Below are 16,600 nucleotides of genomic sequence, written 5' to 3'. Positions count from 1 at the left end.
CCACGTGCGCAGGCATCAATACAGTACTTAATTATATGCTCACTTGCTTGTTTTTTCCACAGGAGCCCTGCTCAGTGTACAGGATGGACTGTTCTCATTGAAAGAGCAGCTATTTAATATCCTATTTTATCCTCATTGTTTAATGTGGGATTCTATGCCTTATATACTGCAAACCCTGCTCTGAGGACAGAATAATTAGTTTCCTCCTGGGTTTATCTTGGGTGCTTGCTTCACAGGCATTAACTAATTTATTTGCATGACACTCCTCCGAGGAGAGGGGCATTACCATCCCCATTTTACAGACTGGGAACTGAGGCACAAAGAGACGAAAGTCAAAACTGTCCACTAATTTTGGATCCCCAATTTGAGGCACCTCGGTTTCCTCAGAGTACTTTGCATTATAATAGCATTTATATGTTGAAACCCAGCTCCCACTGACTTCACTTACAGCTGTGAGTGCTCATCACTTCTGCAAACCAGCTCCCAAGGTATCAAACCAGGCACCCAGAAAATGAGGAACGCGCCATTAGTGACCACCCATGGAAAGTTTAGTTTAAGTGACTTGCCAGGTATCACACAAGGACTCTCCATTCTCTTCCTGCCATCATCGCCACATTCACTACACAGCTTCCAAGTTTTGCAACAAATGAAATGGGTCTTACAGACAATAGCCTCCTTCACTGATTCATCTCTACAGTAGGTCCATCCAATGCACTGAATGAAGCAGGGGGCTTGTGGGAAAAAATACTATGTACTCATATAATTAAGAGGATATTGTAATAATGCATATGCACAAGGGGGCTGAATTAAGGGTGTACATGTTCTCTTAACATAGTCTGTGTATGTAGGATACATATTGCATGAGTGGATAAACAAAGGAAATTGTTGCCCTGATGCAAAATCTACTGATGTCAAAGGACACACTCCCACTGTCCCCTCTGTGGACTTCAGATCAGGTGAATTAAAAACAGTTGAAATGACAGCAGTAAGGTATTGTTCACCATCATATTTGTTGTATGCTATTTTGTTTTCTTGCTGCGCCTAATCCCCCTTAATCATAAGAATGACACTGAAGAGTTCTTCATTAAATTTGCCTTCTCTATTCATGGTTCAACCATGCTGGTTTGTTATTGCAGGGTTATTATTAAGAAGGCAGGGATGCTTTTATATTTATATTTTGTTTTGCTTTTTTAATAAGAAGGGTGAGTGGCTGTTATTTTTGGGGGCCAACATATGAAGAATGACATAGATAGAGCATGCAAACATATGACTAAAAGACAGGTTAGCATTGGGGCCTGCTAGTATTATTAGAGCTGCATGAGGCTAGAAACAAAGACCCATTAGATATTTCAGCCCAATTCCCCAATAAGTGCAGAATTGTTCCCTGTATGACATATTCTACTCTTTCAAGCACTCTGAAGTTAAATGGCCCAAGCAATGGGGTTGCCACCATATCAGCCTTACCCACCTCAGTGTCAAGATTTTCCTGATGCTCAGCCTAAATTTTCCCTTGTTTAATGTTATCCCATCACTCTGTATGCCTACTAAATAATTCCTCTCTCTCTTTGGTGTTCAGATCTTTCAAATATTTGTCAAGTTATCCACCCTCCATCCCACCCTCAGCTATTACTTAGCCAGGTTAAACATAGTTAGCTCTTTTAATCTTGCCTCACAAGTCTAGCCCCCTGATCATTTTGACATACTCAGAGCTTCTCATTTGTCAATTTCACTATGGTAACGTGGTTCCCAGTGCTGAAGGCAATGTTTTCAGGTGCAGTGACACAACCACCATGTAGAGGACGACTGTTTTTCCCTCTTGGGTATGCAGCTTAAAACTGTATAGGCTGCTTTTTGCATAGGACCTGGACCTATTTGCTGCAACAATAGCCGAGCGGGGGGGAGGGAGTAGAATGGATCTGAATTCACCAATTAAATCATTTGTCTGTAACTTTTTTTACTGAATTGCATAGTCATGTCTAAATTGCTGTGCACTCTCACATCAAGTCCCAGCACTAACACCTTTCAGGTTCCCACCCACACATTGAATACAAGTGTGTGTTTATTTCCCATGGATGTATTACAATAGCTTTCCTTTTCCCCAGCTGGAGCTAATTTAGTTATTTTCTGCCTACGATTCTAACCTCTCTAGGCACCTTGTTATTATTTCTCCATCCTCATCAGTGTTTGCAACCCTCCCAATTAGGTATCTGGCAAAATTCATGAAATATGCTGTTTACTTTTTCCAAAGCATTAACAAAGATGATACATAGGAGCTGGACCTATGTGTATTCCTTGCAGCATTCCGATAGACAGCTTCACACAATTGAAAATATTATTATGGGGAAAAGAATCAAATTCTTCACTAAAATCCAAATACACCTACTGTGATCCCTTTGTCCTTTTTTTTTTTTTGGGTAAAAGGTACAATCAGGTACAATCTTGCCTTGCAAGATTTATTCAAAACCCACACTGCTTATTGCTAATACTCTCAAGGGGCTCAATCTTGCAAGGTGTCAGGTACCCGAAACTTATATTGAAGTCAGTGAGAGCCGAGCTGAGAGTCAGCGTCTCACAGCAGAACTCGGTACCTTGCACAATAAAGCAATTAATGTTTTTTTTCCTCTCAGTACTTATTCTGCTAAGGATAGAAGTTAGCTTTATGGGATGTTAATTGCCAGCATCAATCTTCTTTCATTTTTGAAAATTGGTATCATGTTTGCTTTTCTCCAGTCTTTCAGTGCCTCTCATCAGCACAGACAGCATCTGACTTATGTAAACCTCAAAAAAAAAGTGGGCGATCTTGTTTAGATGCTGACAAACCTCCAAATAGCATCAATACTGTGTCCCATAGTATTGTTTGTAAGAATGCATCTAAACATTTTGTATATTTGCTAGAACTACATCAATGAACAAGAACATAACAATGGCCATGCTGGGTCAGATCAATTGTTCATCTAGCCCAGTACCCATTGTTCACACTTGTAGTTCTACTAAATGTGCACATAATTCCAGACTAGGAATATTACTACACACATAAAACATATGTAAATATGCTATATTAAAAAAACCAACACATTCTTTTAGGAGGGATATTTTTTGCTTTGTAAGTTCATTTAAGGGCAATTATTTATGCAGAGTATTTCCCTCTCCCCTCCATAATGTCTGATTTTCTCAGGCTCTTGGGTTAATCTGTGTCAGTAGGGCCAGCATGTTTCCTTATTTGTGACCTTACAACCCCTTTGCTGATTTCCACCATGTGCTGACCTCTGCTAATATGCACAGTGACCCCCAGATATCAATGCCATCTGAGTCCTTGCAAGGAGTTTAGGAGAGACAGTTGTTAATAGACACAGAAATCACAGAATCCAAACCAGAGTGTTCAAAACCTGAACCAGTAAGAAGGAAAAATCCAGTCAACAAGCTGACAGAGTGGCATTAAGGAGTCAGACTGACCAGGAAAAAATAATAAAACAAAACGGTACATTTGCTTTAAAGAGACATTTTCAGCTTAAAATCAGGTGTTGTAAAACACAAAGTTCTATTTTATGTATGTTACTTGTAAGACCTTATTTTCTAAATAATCTAAAATCCAATCTACTTGTCATCATTTATGCACTTAGATTACATCTCTTTCAGCTTGGACTCTAAGACTTGGACTGTCATTTTCTAAGACAGTGCCTAGTCCAATAGGGCTCCAACATAATTACATATAAAAATGTTAAATAATAATTGCACAATTTATAATCAGTTTCAAGTTCCCCTTATGGGACTAAATCCTGCAAAGTTTAGTAGTGGTGACCCCAAGACGGTTCCATAGAAAGTTAGTAAGTTTCTGTAGTAGAAACAACATGCAAAGAAATGTCATTTGTGTAAATTCTTGAGCCAGCACAGGGTTTCATAGCAGGATGAAATTGCTTAATAAGTTCTATAAGTATGCTTGGAAGGATTCGATTTTTGTTGGTAAATGATGATTTCACCATTCATACATAACCCAAAGAAAAATATTTCTTGTGATAATCATCAAAATTTACAGTTAGGCAAAGTAAGAAAAAATGCTGCGTGAGAATTGATTAGAGTTTGATTTAAGGATATTTACCTTGCAGATTTTGACATATGATATTGACAATTTGTGTCTTAATTATGAAGGTTTAACTTTTTTAATCTCAACATATACGGTAATTAAATAATTATCTGACCCCCATAATTTCCCACAACTGTGAAAATGTAAATAAAAATTAAAAAATACTTAATGATAAACATTGATATTATCCATCAAAATTATAAAAAATACAAATCAAATTCTGCCAAAACTTGCTACAGGCTAGCTTAAAATAAAACCTATAGGAAAGCTTATCTTTTCCTACTAGATTCTACAAGGTCTTTTTTTCCCATAAGGAGCAGATTCTTAGTGCTGTAATGTTTTGATTTTAGTCATTGCAGGGGAAATGTCAGTGAAAAGAAAACTATTTCATTTCTGGAAACATTTCTATTGGTCTTAGGTTTTATAAAAGCTTGTTTTCACAAAAGTTTAACGTTGGGTCCATTTTAACTAGGAAGCATCCAAGCAGACAGCATCTCTGGCAATAACTCTGTGTCTCTGTGTGTGTGTGTGTGTGTGTGTGTGTGTGTCATATGCAATGTGTCTGGATTTCTGGCAAGCAAAACAACTATTGCTGTCTGTTTACCTTCTGTGCTTTCACAAGCTGGACCCAAGCAATGGGCTTAGAGCTGCTTCAGCAGCATCCATTCCCCCTAAAGGGAATGAGTCAGTGCTGGCAACAAGCAGTCAGGACATAGAGGCAGAGGGCAAAAAACTAGAAGTCACTGACCAATGGGTGTTTCTGATCAGAATATTATGCCTTGTTTAGCCAAGGCCTGAAGGGAACAAAAGTGTCTGTCTCAAACTTAATATTTTGCTTTTTTGCAGGGGCTGGGGTTAGAGAGAAGGAAAAAAGGAGTCCCCTTCAGCTCAGTGACAGGCAGAGTGCCTTCTAGATGTTTAATTGTATTGGGCTGCCATCCAATGCTATATGCTCACACCTGGGCTGCATGGCATTGACCTCAGAGAATAGAACAGAAAGATCCATTGAGGTTTGCAATTCTGCTACTATTACAATGACCTACTTGGGTACAGAAAGGAACTGGATAATACCAAATTTCAAAGAGTGCAAATACTGAATCAACTCCTTGCTGTTTACATGCTCCTGCTTAATCATTACTGGAAAATAAAGATCACGCAACTGCAGAGTAAATATAGGAGTATTAACAGAGCTGAGCAAACACCAAAACAAAAACAAGAAGCGAATTCACTTTGGCTGTGTTCGAGATGCTCTTTTCTTTGCTGGTCATGAATATTCTAGCAAACAAGTTCGCTGGCAGCCCTTTTTTAGCAAATAATGAAGGCCGTTCATGCAAAGTGAATTATGAATCTGTAAACACGAATATTCATAGTGCAAACCTGATTCCAAGAGATAAGCTCATCCAGTTAGAGAGCAGAAATAGTATGATGTGACCTGTATATACAAAGTTATCACCACAGCTTGACTTTCAGCCTACAGGTCAAAAAATTATTCAAAGTTGTCATTTATCAAGTAATTTTGGATAGCAGATAAGCTAGAAGCAGAGGCAGAAGTCAGTCTCAAAATCCCTGGACCCCAGGAACAGTATCCAATTCATTTTTTGCAGTTTGAACCCTGAACATTATTTTCTGTCTGTTCTGACTCCCCTTGAAGGCCAAGACTATAGCAGGGTTCAAAAAAGAACTTGATACGTTTATGGTGGATAGGTCCATCAATGGCTATTAGCCAGGATGGGCAGGGATGCAAAATCATGCTCTGAAGTGTAGCCTCTGTTTGTCAGAAGCTGCAAATGGGCGACAGGGGATGGATCACTTGATTACTTGTTCTGTTCATTCCCTCTGGGGCATCTGGCATTGGCCACTGTCAAGACAGGATACAGGGCTAGATGGACCATTGGTCTAACCCAGTATGACCATTCCTCCCTCAGTCTCTCTGCTGCTAGCCTCATCCTCCCTGCCTTCTATGCTCCTTTCCAGCCCACCACCTTCAGTATCCTTTGCTCCTTCCATTTTCCTATTAGTTATCTCCTCAATGCACCTCCCTTATTGCTTTGCTTGAGATGCCTTTTAGACTGCAAAGCTTTCAATCAGCATTCAATTGCCACAATGATGGCATTGGTTGTGCGGAAGCACTTAACAGGGGAAAATGCGTGATGGTAGGAGTCTCTGGGAAAATAGAGTCAAGAATCAAGACCTGATTACAGATCCTACAAACCAACCACCTCGCTTTACCATGCCACCTAAGATACAGATCACAGCCAACCAAATCAGAACTTCACCTTGGCATTGTAATTACCTACTGCACAAATGGAAAATGAAAGACAGGCTGATATGTCAATTCAGAGAAGATAGCCGAACCAGAGTACTGCAGCCATCCAAGATCTTTCTTCAGAGGGACGGCTTTAGTTCATTCCATGTCTCCGGAAGCCATAGAGTGGACAACAAACCTGTATATTGACCTTTATAGTGGCTTTTCAAGTTGCCATGTGGAAGAAGATGGAGATTGCTTTTCTGGTACGTTGCTCCTTCCTCTTCTGCATTTTGTCTCTGATGTATGTTTAGGTCATACACAATTCAAAGCAGAGACTAGGTCTTCTTACATGTTTGTGCAGCCCCTAACACAATGGGGCCCCAGCAATGACTCTGGGGTAATTAAATAAATACAGATAACTACATTCTGTTTGTGACTAATTCATGCACAGAAAAAGAGGAGATATATACCAAATAAGTTATTTGCTATGCATGTTCACTCAGCTCTTGCTGTAAAAAGAGAGGAACGATCACATGGTACTGTCATTATTTTGTGACAGTGTATCACATTCTAGGACCTGGGGGAGGGGGCAGATACTAGGCTGGTGTGCTGACTCAGCCTGTCAAGCAAAGCAGGTAGGTCTCATTAGATCCAACCATAGATTTGTATGGCTCTCCAAATCAAAGGAGGCTAGTGAATAAGTCAGGAAGTCTTTCATGCAAAACCTAAAAATAGCCAGTTGAAGGTAATGTTTGTGCTCCATTGTTCTTAAGCAACAAAATAAAACCCACAGCAAGGAAACTTTTGGGCGCTAACTTATTGTGGATGGGGTGGGGATATGCATGTACACATGCTGTGTTGAGAGGAAGGTAGCAACTCCACTTGCTAGATTAGATGGTATCTGAATGTGCGAACCACAGAACATATTTTAGGCTTTAGTGATGGTTGTATACCTTGATTCAAAGTAAGAAGCAAGTGATTTTTTTGAATCACAGATGTGTCAGGTGTACATGACACTCTATCAGTGGGCCTCCAAAACAAACTTTGAAAGTAACAATTACTCCTATCAAAGCATTTAATTCACATCAAACCATATTGGAAGCACAAAATAAACTCTATGCTGTTACCAAGTAAGTGGGTGAATGTTGACAGAAAATCCGTGTCCTGAAGAAATGAAGTGTCATGGAGAACAGTTTCCCATCTGGCTAATGGGAACGTTCTCTTTGCTCACATAGTAAATGCTGCTATGATTCCAATCCAACATATGTCTACAGGATGTCAGTTTCTTCAATCCCTTCTCCTCTTGCCTCCACTAGGTGACTCAACCATTCACACGCTCCCTATGAGAATTCACCCCTTTCATCGTTTCCTTTAATAAAGAAAAAAAAACGTTAATAACGCCACCGCTTTGACTAATAAGAGACAACCCTGAACATGAATGTGCAAAATATAGTTGCCCTGTTTGCACATCTGTGGGTCTTCTGCTGGCATTACCAGAGCACCTGGCTTTAATTCTGGTGAATTGTGACATGGGGCAATTAAATAACAAATCCTAACCCTGTGGGATTGCAAGAGTCAAAAGCATGAAATTCCAGCAGACATATCCAAAGTACCATGCAGAGGCTTGCTTCCCTTGAAATTAATGGAATTTTCCCCACACTGACTTCAAGGAGAGGAGAGAAGGATCAGGATAACACTACAGTAAGCTTTGCTTTACAACATTATGGAGGGCAGGCAGGCTAGCAATTTGCCTTTGTTCCATGTACACCTTTAAAAGCATCAGTTGCAACCAACTCACTTGCAGCCAGGGCCAGCTCCAGACACCAGCAGGTGCTTGGGGCGGCCAAGGGAGAGGGGCGGCACCTGCAGCAATTCGGGGGCGGCAGGTCACTCACTCCCTCTAGGAGCGAAGGACCTTCAGCTGAACTGCCGCCGCCGATCGCGGCTTTTTTTTTCCCCCCAATTGCTGCCGCCGATCGTGATTCCAATCACGGCTTTTTTTTTTTTTTTTTCCCCCTCGCTTGGGGCGGCAGAAATGCTGGAGCCGGCCCTGCTTGCAGCCAGGAGCTCCTCCCTGAGATTTTACACACCGTCACTATCTTGGCGTGAATCCAAGATCATGACAAGGCTGTGAATGAGAAGCAACCACGGTAAACTCCACTGTTTCCTTTGTGAAGTCAGATCTGAAGAAATTTCATCTAACAGCAAAGTACAAAGCATGGGATACTTTTCGTAAAGAGAACGTTCAAAGTAACTTCTGTGAACACCTTTATTCAGCCAGGAACTGTATGCTGTTCAGGCAGCCTCATTGGACAGTGCATGCCACACACATCATCAGCCATCAAATTCCACAGCCTTTCTGGAAGATGGAACTCAAAATACCAAGGGATAGAGCCAGGCTCTACCTCCTTATAATCCATGCACTAGTTCAGAAGCTCAGTCATTTTATAACCACTGCACCATTCTGAACTGTGAGACAGAATTCATTTGGATTCTACTTGAAGTCCCAAGCCCACAGTCCCAGCAGGAAACAAGAAATCAAGTGGCTGGCCCTGAATTAGTTTATAGGGACTAATTAAGAAAGAAAGAGAAACACAGAGGAGACTGAGTGTCAAACAGCTCGTTCTCATTGGGGTTTTCTGCCTCTCTGCTTGCTAAGCCCTCCTCACAGGTGCATAAGGTCTATGCTGCCCTCGCTTTTCTGGTTCCCCAGTGCTATGCTAGATAATAAATAACACTTTACTTATTTAGTGCCTCAGATCTTCAAAAGGACTTTAAATACCTTAACTGATTCAGCATAATCTCTCTTCTAAAACGCATAATGCTCCAAGAGCCAGACCGTAGTCTATCTGGTATTTCAGAACAACAATATGATAGATGGCATGCATTGATCAGACATTAAAAAACAAGCGGGGCTGATTAAAAGATGTATGGTCTGATTAAGACAGAGGAATTGTCTCACTACCATGAAGAAACAATCTTGAGATTTTGCAATAATGAACAGCAGCAGTTTATCATAGAATTACACCACATATACAATTACACCCTGACACAGGGACAGATTCTGATGCCCTTACTCATGGGCACAGACCCATTCACCACGTATGTAAATCTTCATCAGCGAGAGTATGGGCTCTACAATGTTTCAAGGGAGTGACCCAGGAGGTGGAGGGTGAATGGCATTTAGAAAATGAAGGCCTATATCCAGAAAGGCCAAGGACGCATAAACGGAAAAGTAATGTCTTCTTGAAAGCAGCAGGTGCCAACCAGGTAGAGTTTAAATGGTGATGGGATGTGCTGTCAGAAGCTACCACAGGGGAAGTTTAGCAAAGGCTATAGAACTGGAGGAGAAGAATGTTTCAATGGGAAAAGGAATTCTGTGGTTCAAGTCCTCCAGTTTAAATGAACCAGTGATGTACAGTAAAATCAGGACACAATGCAGTCTACTCCAGAATTACAACTGAAGGCTGGCTAATGCCAAACATATTCAGTGTAAGAGCTGTACACTTAACAGAGGTGAAACTCACAACTTCCAAGCCAGCATTAAAAGTCTGAAGGGAATCTCACATTGGGCAATCCAGACCAGACTTTCTGTTGTGTGTGGACTTCCATGGGCTGAGAACCTGGCCCTCTTCAGATTTTCAGTAAGAAAGTCCTCCTCTGCAGTTACGCTGACATGCTGGATTTCAAACCACTTGATTATAGAAAGTTGAGGCAGCAGTTTTGGAGCTGCTGGCATCCAAAGAATTACAGGGAAATGCATCACCTTGCTTCCTATTATAGATAGTACAAATACTTTGCATAAGCATACACACTCCCTAACCTCCTTTCAGCCACAGATCACAGAAGGCATTGCAATATTGATCAGATCTCAGAACACCTCTCTCTGGAGTATCATAGACAAGTATTATTCTTATTTTTCAGCTGAGTGAATAAGCCCAGAGATAATTAATTCAAATCACCTCAAATCTTGGGTGCTTGCTTTTAGACACCTCTCGCCCGATATTCAGAAATGCCAAGTTATGCTGACTTCAAACAGAGTTAAAGGTGTTTACTTAGCCCCTAAGGTTAAAATATTCAAACATCAGTATCCAAAGCCATATAAAACCACACACTCTTCCCTATATTCAGTGCATCCCATTCAGCCCAAAAGCAACACTCACCGATTGTTCTTTTTATTATCTCTTTATTAATGAGATAATAAAATAACCACAGCAGCAAAGCAGATACCAGTTAGAACAGCTCATTACACTCCTAATAATTATAATAAATAATAAAATAATAATGAGCATTGAAAGACAATACAGAAAAAATTATGAAGAGACACTGATCTAGGAATTAATCCTTCAAGGCTAAGTAGACTGAACAGATCGATTTATATTCCTTTCTTCTCTTTAGTTAACAGGTTTTATACACAAACATGAATATTTGTTCCCATAAGAAACAATTCTTGTCCCAACCCCATTCTATAAATTCCACAAAGCCTCATATCTACATCTCTGGCACCACCATTGTTTTGGGAGTAGCAGATCGCAATGCCTTATTTAAAGAAGATACTACAGTATTCTATAGTAATCGTCCAAAACCATTCCCATAACATTACTGTAAACTGTAGGGATTTAGGACTATACAGGGAGGACACTGCAGGATTCCACAATTAGAATTTAAAATGAAAGAAACAGGCTGGAGTGGGGCGTAGATGATGTTGGTCATTTGCAAAAGAAACAATGGGTTTTGACCTGGAGGTTGAGAACTAGCTGGGCTTTACCACACAAAGACTTTGTATTGTGGCTGTGGAAAAAGCACCTTGTTTAATATTAATTGTTCATTTATTGGGGGAGAGGGGGAGGGAAATCAAGCCAGCAGGAAGGAAAATAAAGTTGAACTGTGCTGCTAACAGTTCCCCAGAGGGAGTGGAAAGTGATTAGTGAGTTAAATGGCTACATTGTTAACAGTTGCCACATAGAGTAGCTTATGCTGTAAAATCCATTTTTCGCTGCCAATTTACTAATCTGCTTACATATCTGCTAGTAAATGAATTAATCACCCCTAAATCTCTCTCTCCAGCCTCCCCCCTTTTCACTTTCCCCACATACACCATGTTCTAATACATCATTTGTTGTTTTGGTTTTATGATCTGACATCAATCTTTGCAAACATCCACCTCATACATGTCCAAATGCTCAAGAGCTCCACTATAGCAAAGCAGGGTAAAAGGTAGGACATCTGTGATATAATCAAGATTGCCATCAAGCGAAACAATAGCGTCAAACTGATGTGGCCATTGTGTTCAGGGGAACAATCCCCATGCAACCTACTGTCCCAGTTTTCTCCTGAATGTTATTTCAAGGTTGTAAATCTGCAGGGTTTCCACACGCAATAAGAAGAGTGTATCAAAGAGCACAAGACAGTTGTAGGGATAATTCCATATGTCAAAAGAAGAAGAAAATGTGCTGTGCACATACAGGTATTTTAAGGAAAAGTATTTCCCCATAAGGAAAGTCCTTTATCTTCTGAAATGAGGATCAGCAGTTGCTAGATACACTTGGGATTTTACTGCTGTGTATTCTACCTACTTTTCACTAGGATTAATTAGATTTGGAACCTATAGCAAGAAGAGAGTTTAAAACCTCAAGAGCAGATCTGCAGTGTTATAAATAAAAAGATGTGTTCGAAATTGTGTGCAACTAAAAATAATTGGTGAGAGAAGAGGAGGAAAAATGTTACAAATAGCGCAACCCAACAGTTGTATTAAGGAGAAGGGCCAACAAAGGGATTAAAAAGGTCCCCCAGTATCAAACAAGTGGTACAAGCAGGAAACCAGTAACCATTTGTTATATTTCCACCAGTATTTCTGATACCAAGTTTTATGATGCAGCAGCATTGGAAAGTAAGTGGGCACGACAGGAAGGGATTCAGTGTTGTTTTGCCTTGAACACTGAACTCTTGGCCTCCCCCTTTTTACATGTGTTACCATACAGAAAAACAAACCAAAGCAGCCCATTTCTTGCACAATGACTTTTCAGACTGTTTAACAAAAGGCTGCTGAATAAACACATTAAGCATTTAAAAAATCGTTCCATCAGCAAGTAGTCAAGAGGTATTTGCATCCGAATAGTTATGAAGACAGCACCATCTGATGGAAGACAGCAAAAGTGCATTGGATACAACAGACGGAATCTTTCACACAACTGGATCCTTAATTGAAATCCAACAGAGGGGCAGGGTGCGTGGACATTCTGCACATTTGCTTTTATTGTCAGAATATTAGCTGTGCAAATTGGTTACAGGGCATTAAGAACTCAGCCGTTAAATGTAATCAAAAAAGAGGCAACACTTTCCATGTAACCTCATTCATGGAAGTGGCTCGGCAGTCATATTTATATGTATAAATAAGATCATTTTCTCATTCTGAATAGCAAGGCAGGCATTAAAGTGGGAGGTGAAAGTTGACATTAACAATCAGGCAGATCAAACACGAGCTTCCCCACTTAGCTAACAATGATAATGGAATATTTCCATCCTGGTTTGGAAAGGATTAGCCATTTGCTTTCAGTGCACTTGCATTTGCTCTGCGCCTTTTATGGTATCATTTATTCGCTCCAATACCTACGTCTCCCTTCCACGAAAAAGTTTGCAATTTTACTTAAAGACGGATTTTTTTTTTCTAAGCATGCGAGCTAAGTGATTCATCAAAGGGGATCCAAGCCTCGGGTCTAGCCCCAGTTTAGGTCAACCCCAATCCTATATATCCTGACCTCACATTCAGAACAGTCATTAAAAATGGATAATAAAAAATACCATAAGCTCCATTTTACTCATGAAAGGAGCTATTTAGCAAGGTTACATTTCCCAGTGGTTTTTAATAAATCTGATAATATGTGCGGTTGCCTAGCATTCTAAATATACATTTGTTATGTTATTAAACAGCATCGGATTGATTTGAGCCTGTACCTCTGAAGGAGCTCTTCTACCGACTCACCCAGCCTCACGCCAAACTTTCTTTAAAACGATTTCGCAGTGAAAAAAAAAAATTCTTTCAGCTTTACAACATGGGTCTGATTGCATCGGCCCCATTTGCTGAGCTGCCCAATATTTATATCTTAAAGAAACCGGATAAAAGTCATTTGATCTCTCTTAGCATCTTAATTCCTCACCATGTAAGGAGCACTAAACCCCAGCGTCCTGGGCACCCCGGCTGAAGGGTTGGAATGCAAATAGCCAAGCCTCAATGGGTGAGATTTATCATCTCCAGTCCACAAAGGCAATTAGGAGCAGGGAAGTTGTCTTTACTCATCTTAAACATTAAATACAGGGTGAGGGGCAGGGTGTGTTTGTTTTAAACATTTGCTAACTGAAGCAAAAGAAAATTGATTGCACACCACCAGGGAAAGCAGAAATCACTCCCACTCTCCCCCTTTTGATCCACCTGAAAAATGGAGAAAGAGGCAGAAAAATCATCTTGAAGGAATTCCAGATATACCGAAGGAACTGGCGTGGGGGAGGGAGGGGGGATAGCTTCTATTAGGCTACACACAGTCTCTGCTCTAAACCAGTCTCCCTACAGATTAAAATAACCGACATCCTTGACAAGTGTGAAAGAAGAAGTCGAAGCATCTCAGCCAGCCAGAGAAAGTTATCCAAACTCTGGGATCCCCGGAGGGCAAGGAGCAAAGCTGCCACTGAACTTCTAAAAAGTGTTGCCCGCCTTTGGTTTAAAGGTACCGTATAATGGCTTACGGCGAGGGGGCACATTTTCCCCAAGGCTCACCCCTGCCTTTGATTCAGAACAACTGTTTACTATAAAAAGGACTCAACTGTCTTGACTCCAAGCATGAAAGGGATGCTTTCATTTCACACCAGCCACAACTTTTAAAGAAACATACCCCTCCCCGAGAGAGAGAAAATATATACGTATATAAAACCCACATCTCCTGCGGAGGCAAGCAAACAAAATAAACCCTTTAAAAAGGGAGTTAGTGCTGAGGCGCTATTATGACTTTGAAGACAAACATCATTCTAAAAGGACTTTTAATCAGATTGCTCTTTTCCTTGCCATCCATTGGGCTTTGAAGAGACGAATCTATTCTTTCCAGCCCATGATCCTTCAGAAAAAAACCTCGAGGTGGAAAAGGGTAGAAAAAAGGGAAGGGCAGATCCCACATAATTCAATACATTGCATCCAGCTCTCTTCTGGCTTTTGTAATAACCCACCACACCGAAAAGATGCACGCGAAGAGCAAAGCAAGCAAATCACTGCAAAAAGGCAAACTTAACCCCGGACAGAATGTCCATATACAATCCAGCCCCCAGCAGACACATCGCAGTATATTGCCACCCCCTTATCGCTGGCTCACTCTCTGCCCCCGGTTAAGTTGAAAGCCTGCGCGAGGGCTGCCTCTAGACCAAGTGAAGAATGGATGAACTCACCTGGGAAGACCTGCCCCTCCGCTTTTTGCAACAGCTGCACCAGAAAGACAATAGTGGCAATCCGGTTCATTCTTTATTTGAGTTCACATTCCCTTCCCGCTGTAGCAGTGCAGCTGTCTCTCTGTGTGCCTGGCAAATATCCCCTGCATTGGTACATCAGAGAGTTGGAGATGTATCTCCACGCTGAAGCTGCTATCCTGATCTGATGAGTAGCACAAACTGATTGAAGAAGGGGGAGGGAGAGCAGGGGGAGGGGGAGAGAGACAGAGACGAGAGATTTCCCCTGAGTCCTAACGCCTGCCTTTTCCTCTCCTTTTCTCAGACATCTCCACACCGTCACTAAACAGACTTCAACTGACCTCGGCTAGCGACACCCATTCTGCACTCCTGGCTTTGGTTCTGATAGAGGGTTGCCCACAGGGAAATCAGTGTAATTAAGAACCTTCTGCACCGAGGGGACAGCAAAACTCCTGCACCAAGCCGGGGTTAGGAATTGACAACAATAAATACAGGGCAGGAGAAATCGGAGGGTATTTTCCTGTATCAAACTGTTTGATCCATTTTGCTGCTCAGCTGTGTCCTATTTGCAGGGACTTAGGGACAACATGTTGCAAGCAAATTAGGTTTCCAGCTCGTGCATTGTTTCTGGGGGGTCAATGCAAAATATCGCCCATGAGCAAAAGAACTGGGACTGTGGTTAACCGTGAAGCCAGCCCTGAGATGGGAAGTGAAGAAGAGACCCCCTGCTAGGACGAGAGCAGTGAGCAAAACTGCAGGTTTCAGGGGGTCCATTATTCGATCAGCTCTTATGAATGCCTCACAGGCATTTTCAGCTGCAAATAGTAATTTTCATCATTATTCACTTAACTTAGGATAGACTTGGCTGCTAAATCCCTAATCACACCACGTACTGCTGCACACACGAGCTTTACACACACACACACACGCAATTAAAACGGTGACTCTGCTGCCACATGACTCTGCAAATTACCTCCCCCGTCTCTTTTCATGTTTTTAAATGAAAAAAGTAGGCGGTCCCTCCCCCGCCCCCATTCCCGATATCCTGCATCGGCGGAGACGAGACCTAAAAGACATGTGGCTATTGACCCTCCCTCGGCTTGGCAAAGCAAATGAAAGCGATGAGTCTCGCCCGGCATGAAGTGACTGTTTTATCACGAACGCGACAGGAGATTCTTTTGGACGGTCACTGAACTTTCCAAGGAAACTCCAGTGTTTTGCTTTGTGGTGCCTGTGTGTGCGCATTTAGTCAAAACGCTCCAGGTTCAGTAGAGCTCCGCTTCCACGCTGATTCTAAGAATGCTGTTAATTGTTCAGCCTTACCCCCTCCCCAGGTCCTTTATCCCCCTCTCTGTTTTCCCCCTACTGAACAACCTGTTTTCTCTTTATTCTGACACAGCTCTTTTAATCAAATACTCAGGCAAGCAGCCAAGAGGCTGTACCACTCCATGGGTAACCAGTAGGGGGTAGAATTGCATCAGTAGTGACATTTCTATATAGCCTCCCTCCTCACCCCCACTCACTTGCATGCCACCTCTCTGGGAGGGTTGCAGACATTTAGCCAGGGACCTGGATTAACAACATACATTAATGCAATAGCTTTAGCTAATTGTACCGGATCTTCCCAGGTGAGCACAGCTCGAAATGATCCGTCCTTTTTTGCCCCATCCCAAAAGAGAACAAAGGGAGCGAACAATTGAATTGATTCCAGTGACCTTTTAAACAACTCAAAGGACATAACTGACCCAGGGTATAGTAAGGAACTCAGGGAAGGTGGCTGAGAGAGTCACATACTGGATCTAGGGTTTAAAAGGCTTCTGCAC

General features: G+C 41.5%; 1 protein-coding gene across 5 annotated transcripts in view; it reads right to left on the bottom strand.

Moving 5' to 3' along the window:
* Positions 1-14,964, bottom strand: part of PTPRT (protein tyrosine phosphatase receptor type T) — a 707,111-nt gene extending 692,147 nt beyond the window's left edge. For all 5 annotated transcript variants that reach the window (XM_034787359.1, XM_034787363.1, XM_034787360.1 and 2 more), the window contains exon 1: positions 14,760-14,964. In XM_034787359.1, the coding sequence (XP_034643250.1) occupies positions 14,760-14,829 (70 nt within the window). In that variant the 5' untranslated portion in view covers positions 14,830-14,964. The remainder of the gene's footprint in view (positions 1-14,759) is intronic.
* Between the last annotated feature and the right edge of the window lie 1,636 nt (positions 14,965-16,600).

The sequence above is a fragment of the Trachemys scripta genome, chromosome 12, assembly GCF_013100865.1.
Source record: "Trachemys scripta elegans isolate TJP31775 chromosome 12, CAS_Tse_1.0, whole genome shotgun sequence".
NCBI lineage: Eukaryota > Metazoa > Chordata > Testudines > Emydidae > Trachemys > Trachemys scripta.
Note: the sequence above shows the minus strand (reverse complement) of the source record. Positions and strands in the feature narration are given on the sequence as shown.